The following is a 14,943-nucleotide window of genomic DNA, read 5'->3' as shown; positions in this document are numbered from 1 at the left end:
CGTACCCTGTGCTCTTTGATGATCTTTTCGCTGCCTTCCTGGGGCACCAGCTTGGTCTCTCGGTCCAGCTCAGCTCTGCATTCTTCTACAGACGCTAAAAACATGTTCTTCTCCACCTCGATCTTCAGGTGAAGCAAATGATATGGAGCTTCTCCTTGAAGATCCTACATGCCATGGGACGATTCCGAAAGATAAGATACCATTTCTGTACATTTCCAACTGAAGTGGCAGAAACCTGAAATAGTCCCTTTAGGACCAATATGATTTAATACCTACTGTCTCCATCGGGCTGCTGTGCTTTGTATTTTTCCAAGTACCAGGACCACAGAAAATCTTTTCAGCCTGCTGTTAGTTGTGTGTTTCCACAGTGATTATTCTGCTTAACTTTAACAATAGCCCCACATGGTATTAATGTTCCTATTTTAAAGATTAGACCACTGAGGCTCAGGGTTAAGTAGAAAAACTCGATGTGAATCTAAATTTAAATCACACACTGATTCCACATACCCTCTTCCTAGCATGTGTCCCTTTAAATTTTCTCAACAGCCCTGTGAGGTAGGAAGGACAGATATTATACTCACTACACAAGGGAAGGAACTCAAGGAAACATAATCAGTGAAAAAGCCAGGATTAAGCAGCCTACAGCTCTGACCACCTGCCATGTCTTCTTTTCCTCGGAGCATACACTGAGAAAAGGAGCAAGCCAGCACGCGAACAACGTGAAACTTTTTACATTCTTCTTTGATACAAACATAAGCTTCATCGTTACCTTTAGTCCTACAATTTAATTTTAGCCAACCTGTCTCCTATGGATTTAAAAGATTATCTTTAAAATAAAACACTGAGATAACTGATGAGAAAAATGAGTTAGGGCTTTGGAAAGAACAGGACAGATTATATCCTAGAGAGCTTAAAAGTGTGTGTGTATGTAAAGTAAAATACAGCCTTCAATTATAGTCCCTATTCCATAGTACATATATGATAATATTAGGCTGCAAAAACATCTTAAAAAGCCTGGTTCTTTAGGCATCTTATTTTTTTTAATTTTCAAATTAAGCAAGTAAAAAGGTATTTCTTTCTTTTAATTTTTATTGAAGCAGAGTTGATTTACAACATTGTGTTAGTTTCGGGTGTACAGCAAAGTGATTCAGTTATACATACATATATATCTCTTTTTTTCAGATTTTTTTACCTTATAGTTTATTATAAAATATTGATTATAGTTCCCTGTGCTATACAGTAGGTCCTTGTTATTTTTTTAAAAAGGATTTCTTTAACTGTGTTTTTCCTATGCAAAGGACTGATTTTTTAGTCTACATTAATGAGATTAAAAAAAAGAAATCCGGGGACTTCCCTGGTGGCACAGTGGTTAAGAATCCACCTGCCAATGCAGGGGACAGGGGTTCGATCCCTGGTCCCAGAAGATCTCACATGCCGTGGAGCAACTAAGCCCGTGCACCACAACTACTGAGCCTGCACTCTAGAGCCCGCGAGCCACAACTACTGAGCCTGCACTCTACAGCCCGTGCTCCGCAATGAGAGAAGCCACCGCAATGAGAAGCCCGCGCACCACCACCAAGAGTAGCCCCCGCTCGCCGCAACTAGAGAAAGCCCGTGTGCAGCAATGAAGACCCAACGCAGCCAAAATAAAAAAAGTTAAAAAAAAAATCCAGGAAGCATCAATAACACGACCTGATAGAGAGTGTTCCAGCTGCCTATCTTCTGAACCCCGTGACTCCTTCCTCTAGTACATATGAGATTCACCGCTCAATACTCCCTCACAGCAGCACTGTGAACCTGCTGCTCGAGCAGCTTCCTCCAGTCCGCCTCAAGGACGACACCTTCAAAGGGTCTCTGTTCTCCTGCAGCTGCTTCCCCTGACATGCAGATTCTCAAGTCGGCTTCCATGGGCGGCCCCGCGCACGACACTCCAGTCAGGCTGAACCCTGTGGATCCCTGCACACCCCCCGGCTTTCTTGCTTCGTCCCCATCGCCCCCAGATCTGTTGCTTCTTTAAGGTCTTAGCTCAAAACTAATTATCTGCTTCATTGTTTTCCGCTCTCCAAGTGGACCCACTTCTCTCTTTCAAAGCTTTCATCAATATATTGCCTACACAATATATTTTGGGGGACTTATTATATATTATACTTTTATTATTTTGCAACTAATCATCTCCCTTACTGGAATCTAAGCTCTTTGGGGGAAAAAGAATATGCTTTGTTCATCATTGAATCCTTAACCTCAATGTTTTTATTTATGTTTCAAATCATAACAAGCTAAACCAGATGGCAAAATCCTTGAAAACTTCAATTACATATACTTATATACATATACAATGTAGATATTATGTTAGGTATGCTACTGAAATGAGAAATATTTCTTGTAATTTCAGTAGCATACCTAACATAACTAGGATGGGAAGAGTTTAAGAAATGTTGCTGAAAAAGTTAAACACCTTGATGTTCCTGCCCCCAAAAATAATCAGGAAAAGAAAAAGAATACTCGTAAGTACTATGATAAAACTGATGCTACTTAAAAATAGGAGTAACAAAATTCTATCATATTTTATCCTGTTTTATTCAAGTTCAGCTTTTTCAAGGGGAAAAGTAACTATGACAACTTTCCCTGATTTCTAAATTTCTCTGACAATTGAACCTTCACACCCTCACGCTCTCGCCCATCATCCAAGACACACGACACCCCCATGTTGTCCTGACTCACCTTCCACTGTTTGTGGAGCTTTCTAACGGCTTCCTGCAGGCCCTGTTGCTCCTGCTCAGGGAGAATGTCGGTGAGCTCGTCACAAGCTTTCAGGAAAGCGTTGAGCACCCTCTGATCCAGCTGACTGAAAAACTCCTGGCGTGGAGAGGGGGAAAGTGGTCAAGAGTGCTGGGCAGATAAAGGCAGTGTTAGACACTAGACAGTCAAGGAGTCACACTGCTAAACAAGCCTCTTAGCCAGCTGCTGCCCTCTTCAAACCTTCTGGGCAACTACCATTTTTCTTTCAGGAACTAACTGTAATTATCTACAGTTATGAGTCAGAAATCACCATATCTGATTCAACTAGGGCTTTTTATGCTTTAGAAAAAAATCTCTGCAGTTTTCACATTTGGTAGAATATTCTAGAAAGCCAATGAGAGATCTTAAAACCTTGATCCCACAGTGATAGAGTTTTCGTTCCTCTCTGGTAAAAGAAGAGCTGAGTAGAAGCCAGGACTAATCCTCACAATCCCTCCTCACTCCCTAATGGCAACGTGTTCCAGACCTTGCTGGTTCATTATGAGCCATTTCTGTGTTCACACCAAGCACACACATGAGCACACATGCTGTGGACTGAATTGTGTTGCCCCCCCGCCACCATCCCGTCCCATCAAATTCACATGTCAAAGCCCTAACCTGCAAGGTAATGATATTTGAAGGTGGGACCTTGGGGAGGTGATTAGGTTTAGATGAGGTCATGAAGATGGGTCCCTCATGAAGGAATTAGTGCCCTTATAAGGAGAGGCATTAAAGATCTTACTCTCTGCCATGTGAAGACACAGTGAGAAGGTGACCATCTGCACATAAGGAAGAATCCTCACCAGAACACAGCCAGGCTAGTACCCTAATCATAGACTTCCAGTTTCCAGAACTGAGAAAATAAATCCCTGTTGCTTAAGCCACCCAGCCTGTGTATTTTTGATGGTAGCCCAAGCAGACAGATACAACATGTGCACAAATACACATGACTAAGTCTCACAAAGTCTCAGGATTATGTGTACAGAGGTATTTTGAAACAACAGTGATTCAAAAGAAAGGACCGCACAGTAGAGGTGTATAAACTTGAACGAGATGTTGGATGGTCACAGACCTTAACCCTAAATCCAGTCAGCCACATCACAAATACATTGCACTCATCCTCTGAGAGTGTGTTTTATACAAATATCCACTGAAATTTCAGGAAACGTAACTCAAAATATATGTTCTCAGAGGGCCCATCATCTCCATACACCATTTAACAGATTACTCATATCTGCAATACTGACATGATTTAAATGAGTATGATTAACAAGGAGATGGCTTCACAATACTGGGTCAAGTTGTAGATCAGCTACCGAATTTCAAGTGACATGGTTATACTGTGATACGGTAGATTTATGAAATGAGCACAAAGACATAGCCATCCACCTAAAGTTATCTCTTAAAAAGAAGACGTTAGTTATGAAAGAGTTTTTCAGTTAAATAATGAATTAGTAGTTTGGAGAGCCTGAATTATTTATCCCGTGATTCTCTACTACCCCAGGGGCTTAAGAATGGCCAATTATAAGGCAGCTCATCAACTGCTCTTGAGGTTCTTTTTGCTGCCATTTCTGTGGGTCTCATATGTAAAAAGTTTCTTCCTTCCTAACTCATTTCTCCCCCCTCCCCTCCCCCCTCCTCTTTCCCCCCCGCCCCTTCCTCATCCTCTGTCTTCTTCTTCCCACTCTCTCTCTCTGTCTCTCTCTTTCTCTCTCTCCTTCTCTGTATTAGATCTTTATGCTCTTCTTATTTTTCCTCCAAAGATGGTCTGCCCATGCCTCTAGGTCAAGGGCCCACACGGGATGCACTCACGGTGTGTCTCTTCAGGAGGTCTTCTGGATTCCCCTTTTCCTCCATGCCCTCCTGAGCGATCCGCAGCACCTTCTCCAACTCTGCTCGAGACTCCTCAAACTTCTTCATCAAGCGGCTGTTGGTTTCCACATGTTTCTTCCAATCTCCAGTTCTCTTTACCATATTCTTGATTGAAAAAATAATCATAATGGGATACTGATCTCTCATTATTGAAAATATCATTTTGTGAAAGAGTATTGTTTCTTTCAAAAAACACATGGAAAGAATACATTTCATTATGATGAGAATAATCAACCTTCTTAAATATTAATTAATATTAGAGAGAGCAGAAGTAAAATTATTGGTTTCCAAACACCAGTAAATGAAGCATTTACCAAGAGTGAAGACATGAAACGCGATGATTACGTGTCCTCCTTCTTGGAATTTTCCCTAGTTCACATCTCTAAAGCAGGCAGAGAACTTACCTGAAAAGCAACGTGCCCATCTGCAATCTTTCTCTGTAGCTTTGTCTGATCAAAATGCTTTAGCATGTTGCTCAAAGTCACAAACTTCTGAACACTATGACTGCCTTTCTCAACTTGGGTCATGGCTTTCTTACAGCTTTCTTGACAAGCTAACAGTTCCTACAGGGAAAGGAAACCCACAACAATAGTATTTAAAAGGGCAAGAAAGAAAGAGAGTAACCATTACAAAACAATAAGAACTGCATTATATAGCTTTTAGGCTTTTAATCAGCAGTAAGTGAAATCGAAAGTACAGAGAAGTATTGCTTTTCAGAAGAGCACAATTTTAAGCAATCACTGAAGTCAGTGCTTTTTACAAGAGGCATTTAAATGTCACATTGAGTTTTCTGAATTTTTTTACATTTCATGCCCATCTTAATAACATCCGGAGGATGACAGAGCATCAAAATTGCTATCTGCCTAGTACCTGCATTCCTCCAACTAACAGGCCCATAATTTATTGAAAGGACAATTATGAAATCAATCTACACAACAGGTTATAATCTGACTCAATACATTTAATACCAATGCACACTATAAATACTTTACTGAAAGTCAGACGCAGCAGATTATAAATCATTCTGTACCCTAAAATACACAACATTTGAATTCCTAAGGTTCAAAAGCTATCAACCTCATTAATAAAATGGTGGACCCCAGATCCTAACAAAAAAGGCAGCAGACCAAAGGGCCTGGGAAGACTTGGCAACTGTCACACATTTGCAGATGAGAAGCAATGGTGACTCACAGACCCTTCCATCTCTGATTGTAAGGTAGGATCCTGGCAATTTGCTAGACAGCATGGAAGCTATTCAGCTCAGCCCGAGGCAAGCAGTCATTTTTTGACTTGAATCTATACCATTTGCACTTCAACATCCTTAATTGCTTTGAAAAAATATTTCAAACTGGTTATTTGGATACAGTTTGGGTAACTTGGATGCAATTATTAAGAGCAAGGTTTCTGTTTTGTTTTGGGAAAACAGAGCAAGGATACACTTTTTCCTTTTGAAGATTTAGGAGATAAAAGAGTAACATATGTTAGCAAACTCTTATTAAGTATTATTAATATTTATTATTATTAATATATCAAATACAATTTTAATCATAGAACGATTCTTTGACGGCAACTTATAGCAATTTGGGAACGTAAGAAATGGCACTGTGACTTCAAAATGAAAAACAATTTTTATCCAATGTAATGAGAACCCATTAAAATAGGGCTTGGTGGTATAATCATTTTGGCTTACCATTAATAATACTAATAATAAATATTAGTTGCCACCGGTTATAGAGTATGTGCTCTAATGGGTTAGTCACATCATAGAATATCTAATGTAACCTCCACGAGAAGTTCTCGACTTAGGTACTACCACCCCCATTTTAAGGTGAGGAAATAAAGCTAATCAAGGCTTTGTAATTTGCTGTATCAGATCTGAATACCTGTCTGACTCACGTCAGATACTCTCTGCTCTTTCTGCTAAGTGACACTGCCTCCCTTCCATGAATCTATTTTCGATGACAACGGTGGCAAACCTTTTACCCATCAGTTTCACCCTCCTCTGATGCATAAGTTGATTTATAATAAACCAACTAAATAAGCGAATTAACTGCACACTCAGTAGGAGGCTGTTCTGCATACAGACCTGCTTACTAAAAATAAGACAAAGAAAAATGGTTAGTACTCCAAATATATTTCGAATTTTATGGTCATTTTCATGAGGTCAATTTTATGAGGATATTGCCTTTTAGTCCTAGAGGCAAGAAAAGATCTCGTAAGACACAAATGATAGATACTGGCTAGAAATGGAATGCAATTATTTATTTTTTTATATAGCTAAATAGATACAATTTAAAATTTATCTGTAAAATTTTATCTATATAATATACCTATATATAAGTATCGGGAGAGATATAAAATTTTTATTTTATCTATGGTGGATAGGGTTTTCATCTTTAGACATGTGTTTTTGTTTTGAGTTGCCAGTACTAGTCTAGAAAAAGGTTTCTTGTCCTGTCACTGAACTTCTATCATTATATGCACCTCAGTCTTATCACACACGCATTAAATTAACTCCATCTCCTGAAGGGGGCTTTTCCTTACCTGACGTTTCTGTTTAAAAAGAGCACTTGACTGTGCCTCGTGCTCAAGAACTGTCATAATTTCATCGATTTTCCCAAGTGAGTCATAAAAGACCGTCATCTGCTTTTCTAATTCTTCCAACGGTAACAGCAGCTGCTGGGACTCATAAAGGAGCGGAGAGTAACAGTCTTTGACCTTTAAAATTGCAAAGACAAAAATTCCATTAAAGGCCATTAAGGACCATAGCTCTCAGGAATGTTTTCTTCAGGATAGGTTCATTTTGGGCTTACAGAGCTCCAGTGACATTCTTTAGTATTTCCTGTGTATTATTAAATTTTGATGTAAAAAAAAATACTACTATACCACTGAGACAAGTAAATGCTATGGAGTTTTCTCAGGAAAATTCATCTAAATCATCCATCTGGATAGCACTTGCTCATCTAAATGATGTTGGTGAGCCAGATGGCATCAAATTCCACTTCATAAACTCTGAAACCCATCTTCCCTCTGGCCTCAGAAGCTGACCTAAGACAGTCATGAATTACATTATCTAGACCAACTTGTACCTTCCAACTTTATTTTCAAGAACTCTACTACCTGATACCTTAACCGTAGACAAACTTACAAACGTGTTGACTCATTCTTCCCAGAGAGGCCCTGTGCTTTCCTAACCTCCTCCTAGCTCCACACGTTGCTACTCTTCCCCTATCAACATCCCACTCATGACAAGCGCTTACGTCATATACAAACTTATTCACAAAGGTTCTCACGCAAGAACATGTCTCTCTAGTCTGAACTGGCCCAGCCGTCATCTGTTACTTGTCTTTTAAAAAAATGCTGTTCGTTTATACACCTGCATTGTCTTTATCTTCATGATGAGCTCCTGGAGATGAAGATCTCCATAAAGTCACATTTATGTCGGAATCCAGCCTTGTCACATTTATGTCGGAATCCAGCACCTCATACGATCCTGCAAGAACTTCCCGTCCCCCTCATTTTATTTAGAGTTTCTCCCAAAGCATTACTTTTGGAAACCAAGAAAGGAAATTAAGTACTCACTAGTAGACCCTTTGTTCTTTTCCTTACATTATAATTATTCTCATGCTCTTGGATGCACTGCCTGAAGGAGAAAATCATCTAAAGAACGCTCCTGTCCTATCGCCACAAGGCTCAGCTAAAATTACTGAACAAAATAAAGAGAATCTGCTGACATGTATAAAAATCAGTGTGCTTTAGAAGTCTTCCCTGGATACAACAGGAAACTTACCAAGATGCTACATCTAAAGCAGCAATTAAGAAAGCATGATGACTCACGTGTGTCTAAAAGAGTACTTTGCTTTCTCAGAAGTTTCCGTAAATCACTAAACCCGACCTAGGCTAAGATGTGCTAGCCCAAGACAGGGCTCTAAAGGCTGCTTGAAGGTTACAAGTTGTTGACTCCAAATTGTACCCAATCTTTATAAATAATCTTAACTTGATTGCTTGAAAGAATTTAAAATTGCCATTCTACTATATACCAGTTGGACAAAATTTTCTTATCTTTCATGGCCATGATTCTTCTTATTTTCACCTATCTCACTTATTCCTCTCTTTCATTAATTCTCCACAGCTGGTTTCATATTGGCTATTCTCTTTCTACTTTTCCTCTCCTAATTAACAGGGTTTTCTGCTATTTTTTCCTTTGTTGTCCAATTCTTCATTATGAAATTTTTCCATTCACTTATATAATCACTCTTTTCTTTTACCAGATATTAATTACAAAATCTAAGTGGACTTTGCCACAGTATCATCTTCATAAAATTCAACTTCAGATAGATAAAAAATCCCAGTGAAACTTCCAAACTCTTAAGGAAAATCCCTCAATAGAACAGAAAAGGCTTATGGCTAGTGCGTGATATTCACTGAGCTTCCTGCACAGAAGTGGCATAAATGTATCTATCTTGAATCCAAGGTAGCTCTGTGAGATGAAGAGGGAGAATTTTCACTGCATTGTGGCTGTGTAAGCGAAAAATACCATAAATAATCTTAGAGTGGACGTATGTCAAATACATCTCAATAAAAGGTATTTGGGAATTCTTTCTCATTTAAATATATGATGTCCTCCTCCCCCTTCTTCTTCCTATTCTTCTCCCCTTGCTTCCCTCTTTGTTTTATGGCTTTCAATTGGTCCTCTGTCCTCCCAGAGGAGGTCTATCTTTCTATAAAATACAGCTACTAGTACTTCTAAATTAATAAAGGTAATGCTTGGTATCAGCTCCATAGTTTCATTTTTAAAACTCATGACAAAGTTACTAGATGAAGGATCCCAATAAGAAATAAAAACATGATCTGCTAACAAGTAAATGATTTGCACATGATGACAGAGAACGAGTAAGGTGAGCTGGAGGCAGTGTTGGTCCTGCATAGAGTGTCATGCTTTAAAATATTTTCCCACCTTGGTTAGCTGCTCTTTGAGCCCAGACATGGTTGCAAACATTTCGTTAGCTTCTTCTTGGGAGATCTCTTTGCTAATGAGGTGTGCTGTCTTTGTAATCATCTTATACTGAGCGTCCATCACAGGCACCCTCTGCTCAATATCCTACATGAATCATTGAAATAGCTACATTACCACATGATACATTGCCTCTTAATTTCAAGATCTGACAACTGGACACAAATCAGTATGCACTGAATAAAACTCTAGACCTGTCATCATCTTTTGGCGATTCCAATGACTACTTCCCTTCATTACTAATATATGATATATAGTAATATCATACAAATAAATGTTTCCTTTAAAAGTCACCATAATCCTTAAGCTAACCTAAAGATAAACTGAGGTACTCTTTACACTTTCAAAATACATATGTTAATGTAGTATGGAAACATTATATCAGGTAAATGCATGTTAACAATTTGGGGCAATTCCTCTGATTTTAAAAATGAAACTTTTTCTTTAAAAAAAGTAATACATTGTCATTGTAGAAATTTATAAATTAGAGATAATATGTTAAAGAAAATGTAATACACTCTTCTCACACCAGAGCCAACATCCTTACCACCACAAGGCTCTGCTAAAATTACTGAACAAAATTAGTATTTTTCCTGTGTGTGTTTACACCCATTTTTTATTTTTACAAAAAAAGATGATACTATTTTTGCTTTCCTTACTTAATAGTATATTGGAAAAGCCTTTCTATGTCATTAATATTCTTCCATTACTTCATTTTTGAGAGCTGAAGGGTATTCAAAATATGTAAACAGCACAATTCATTTAGCAAATCCTTTATCACTGGAGGCATTTATGTAGAGGTGTTAACTCCAGACGTCTGCTTTTTCCTAGTACTTTATAATTTGATTGTAGAAAATAAAAAAATCTCAATTAAAATACTATTTTGAAGTCGGTCAATAAACCTCTTCAAAAAATTCAAATAAATTTTTTTATGAGAGGTGCAAATCAGGATATGTACACATGTCAAATGATGTCAAGGAGACACAGAAACAGCTTTTGCAATGGCCTAAGTAACCTCACTGATCTTTCTATTCACAATAGAATTCGTTTTTCACTTTGTGTTCTAGAAAATCAGCTCACCTCTAAGTCTTGAGTTAATAATTTGACATTAATAAAAGAGACTTCTAAGGGCTCTGAAAGTTTCCTAAGGGCTTCAGTTGCAAAGTCAGACAGGGTAGTAACACAATCTGTGTATTCTTTCTTCATTCTGTCCAACTCATCAGCTCGAGCATACTGTTAAGAAAAGGGAGGGGGGCAACATCGAAAGCCATTAAGACAACACTCTGGAAGTTTGTAACTTTCCCTTCTACATACTCTCTGGAATGGTTAGGTGGTAGGAAAGACTCTAATTCCTGATTCTTATTTTAGATACACTTGAAGTTAGTCCAAATACTGTGAAAAGAAGAAAGGAACTAGCAGAGAAGCAACAAATTATGATTTGATGCATGAATCATTCCATATAAGTAGGTTCCATATGTCAACATAATCCTTAATCAAGCTTTACATTTCTGTTATGTGCCTCCATTACAAATGGGAAAGAATAAAGGACCAAATATAAACATAACGGTTCTAAACACATCTGTACTCTGCCTTAATAAGCCCATGCTATAACCATAAAAGAGTCTCTAAACGGACTGTTGATCACATTTATGACGCACCCATGTTCTAGGCATAAATAGATCTGAAAAACATACTTGCTTGACTTCCATAAACAACTCTCTCCATCGTCCATTTAGCAACAGTAACTGCTGTTTGAGATCACGGGAAACCATCTCATCACATGTTTCAATCAGAAAATTGCCAGCATCGTTCATGGCAGTGTGCTGCTGTATCCAATGAGGCAAATTTCGAAAAAAATCCTACACAAGAAACAATGTGCACTACTGTAAACCATACACCAAAAGTTAATAAATGATATGAAAGTAGCCAGACTAAGAGAAATATCTTTGCTCTAAAATTTGTGCAAATTTTAAGGTGAATCCTAAATTTCTTGCAAAATGGAAATTTTTAATAAAGAAGGTCAAAAATATGAACTAGAAACGCTGAATGTCTTTTTATAAGAATATATGCAATATCTTTTGCTAAAGACAAAACAAAACATGATGACCATTTTGTTATTCCTGTTTTAGAGAGGAAAAAGCTGAATTTCTGTGAGTGTAAGGGACTTGTGCCTATAGTCTTTAGGCTAGTAAATACCAGTGCCAAAGTCATCTAAAAGGTATAATATTTTAGGGAAATATGTAGCTGTCTTAAAAATCGTTTGACCTGTTACTTTTGATTTTATTCTATTTTATTTTATTTTTGGCTGCACCACGTGGCTTGTGGGATCTTAGTTCCCTAACCAGGGATCAAACACGTGCCCTCTCATGCCTCAGCAGTGAAAGCACAGAGTCCTAACCACTGGATCGCCAGGGAACTCCCAACTTTTGATTTTAAAATCTGAATACTGTACATGAAGATAATTAACAATCACAGAGATAAACCCTTGAAGGAAAAAATTAAATGATCTGGGCCAAGAACACAATACAGTGACATCCTTCCTTATTTAAGGTTACACACTTGGCTACGGAACAGCTTCCACTTGATTTCGAATTAAATGCATATGTGCCTGTGCATACACACACATACACACCACGGTAAAAACCAAGGACACCAAAGAGAACTCAAAATCGATTTCCTAGGCCATGTGCAGGAGGACTTCCTAGATAAATCGATGAGAACAATTCTGTTTCTGGTGGGTATAGTCCCTTGGATGAAATTAACACATGACATCTACTAGGGCCCTGCCAGTCTAATCAGAAAAGCCAAAATCTGTGTGGGTTACAGTTGCTCAGCTACACAAAAATACTTAATCTATATGAAATATAGAACGGGAAAACATAAAAATTATACATCTACTTGTACAACACAATAACAGAAGAACCAATCTTGCATGACAAGCAGTAATTCTAATATAAGTCCTATACTTCTTAATGGGAATCTGGCATTTTAATCTTTTACATACATATAAATAGTTTTTCCATGAGAAAAATACCAAGCTCCCATTCAGAAGCGTATATACAGAAATCAGTCCATTCCATGTGATCTTTTAATGTAAATGATATTAAAGTAAAACAGTTAACTCTTGCAAAAAAACACACACTCCTGTAACCGGAGGAAAAACATCACTCCTACCGAGAATAAGACCGTTGACGGAGGGTTGATAAAAATCCCAAAAAGAATAGCCAAAGAGACAAAAATGTAGTGACCCATCTGTTGAACCAGTGTATGCCATCACACAGATTTAGTACTACTTTAGCCAAAGTTGTTTTCATCTTCTCTTAAATTAGGAAATCCTCAGAGGCTGTGCACTGGACCTGCCCCTTCAAGCCCAGACCTTACTGTGTGTATAGCGCCCTCTGCTGCCTATTGGGTTTGGCCACTGCTCCATGGGTCACTGCTCTTCTGAATGCAAAAGTCAAACGCTGTTTTAACACAACTTTTATAAAGCAGCCTATCTCTTGGTCTAAAATAATTTAATAACCTGAAAATGAGGCTCTTCAGGCAAGGTCAAGATTTTTGTAACACGTTTTCAGATATATAACGCTCCCTAGACAACTTTGCTGTGAAAAACTCCTATTTCTAAATTCACCTGTGCTTGTTTCCTTTTATAAGAAGCAGTCTTACCTTTTTGGCATGTTCTGACTGATTTAGCATTTTCTCAGCATCCTCTAGCCAAGCCTGAAGACTAGCCACGGTATTGTCATATCGGTCCCAGTTGGCAATGACTTCTTCCAGCATGCTGCGCACGCTCCTGACTTCCACTGAGAGGTTCCTCCACTGGACAGTGGTTTCATTCATGAATTTCATCACATTCTCAGCCTCTTCCACTGAAACGGATAGAACAAACTATAATCCTTATTTTATATTTTAAATCCACCACACCTTTTTTCTACGGTCTATACACTGGTGTGCATTCCTAATTCTTCCTAGGATTTTAAATTCAACAGATATAACGTTAGAATTACATTCAGCTAATGTTGGGGACATGTTATACCTTACTCATAGGTATTTATAAAGACTAAAGGCAATGATATATTTAAAATTCCTGATAAATGGGATGCAATAAATGACATATATTTGTTTGCATCTTATATGCACTCAGACACATATATAGTATAATCACAAATGCTGTAGTTCATTTTCAGCAAATATGACAGATATATCTGCAAATTGAAACAGACATATTTTACAATTGTGTCTTTACACTAACTTAAGTTTTCATAATATTCAAGTCAGTCCACTTTTTGCCTTTAACCGTTGGAATTTAAAATAGGTTTGAACATTACAATTTAGGAAAAGAATGCTTATTTTCCTCTCTCTTAGAAGATCACACACACAGACATACACACACACAGGCATGATTATACAGGATAGGCATTGCACAAAGTCAAGGGGACTGAATCCAGTATGTGCTTTCCAGGCCAATGGCATGGTCACACAGAGATTCTGCAGAGAAAAAAATGATTTGATCATACTGAAACCTGTAGGCTCTAAATTCTGCTGTATTCAGTACTGCAACCAATTCTGTCTTGCGTTTTACCTGAACCATCAGCTTTGACGTACATCTCAGCTGTCTGTTTCAAGATCTGGTATGTCACTTCATACTGTTCAAAGAACTTGCTATTTTCTATAAAAGACTAGAAAAAAAGGGAATGGTTAAACGATAACCAATACTGGCTTACACAGACATGCCAAAGTCAATTTTCTTCATTATAGGTATGTGGATATGTTACCCAAATCTACCAACCTCATTCTTCGGAAAAATATCAAATTAATTCAACTGCCATAAATAACCTGATTATTTCTGAGAATATAACTTGATTCTACACTTTTAATTCTAATTCACTCCTACTTTGAGAAAATATTATATTTCTCCTCCACCCAAAGGTTTGCTTTTAGAAGAGACAGAAGTTTCTCCAGAGAACCTGGGGCTACCATTTAAAAAGCACTAAATTTGGAACAAGGTTGTAAAGTGTCCCACTGTGTTTTAGCTGTAGGGTTCTGCTGCTCTTTGAACAATAATTCTGGTGAATCATGACTCTGAGGAACTTCAGATTATAAATAACTGGCACAATGCAATGCACACTTTCTTAAAATAAAAAGTAAATACAAAAATATTTACAAGTAGAAAAACGTTAAATAATCACACATTCCATCCACGTTATCCATATGCTGTCATACTTCTATTACCTAGTATAAAAATTAAAGGTAAGCATGTCTATATCTATGTCTGTATG

The 14,943-nt window shown here is 37.8% G+C and overlaps 1 protein-coding gene across 1 annotated transcript in view; it reads right to left on the bottom strand.

The window, feature by feature from the left end:
- SYNE1 (spectrin repeat containing nuclear envelope protein 1) overlaps positions 1-14,943 on the bottom strand; it is a 456,320-nt gene that overhangs the window by 295,687 nt on the left and 145,690 nt on the right. The window contains exons 15-24 of the mRNA XM_060168000.1: positions 14,247-14,343; positions 13,331-13,533; positions 11,359-11,523; positions 10,745-10,897; positions 9,608-9,751; positions 7,195-7,368; positions 5,055-5,213; positions 4,591-4,755; positions 2,722-2,856; positions 6-164 (exon numbers count right to left, since the gene is read on the bottom strand). Of these exons, the coding sequence (XP_060023983.1) occupies positions 6-164; positions 2,722-2,856; positions 4,591-4,755; positions 5,055-5,213; positions 7,195-7,368; positions 9,608-9,751; positions 10,745-10,897; positions 11,359-11,523; positions 13,331-13,533; positions 14,247-14,343 (1,554 nt within the window). The remainder of the gene's footprint in view (positions 1-5; positions 165-2,721; positions 2,857-4,590; positions 4,756-5,054; positions 5,214-7,194; positions 7,369-9,607; positions 9,752-10,744; positions 10,898-11,358; positions 11,524-13,330; positions 13,534-14,246; positions 14,344-14,943) is intronic.

This window comes from Lagenorhynchus albirostris, chromosome 12 (genome assembly GCF_949774975.1).
Source record: "Lagenorhynchus albirostris chromosome 12, mLagAlb1.1, whole genome shotgun sequence".
NCBI lineage: Eukaryota > Metazoa > Chordata > Mammalia > Artiodactyla > Delphinidae > Lagenorhynchus > Lagenorhynchus albirostris.
The sequence above is the reverse complement of the archived record's forward strand: the minus strand, read 5'-3'. Positions and strand labels throughout refer to the sequence as shown.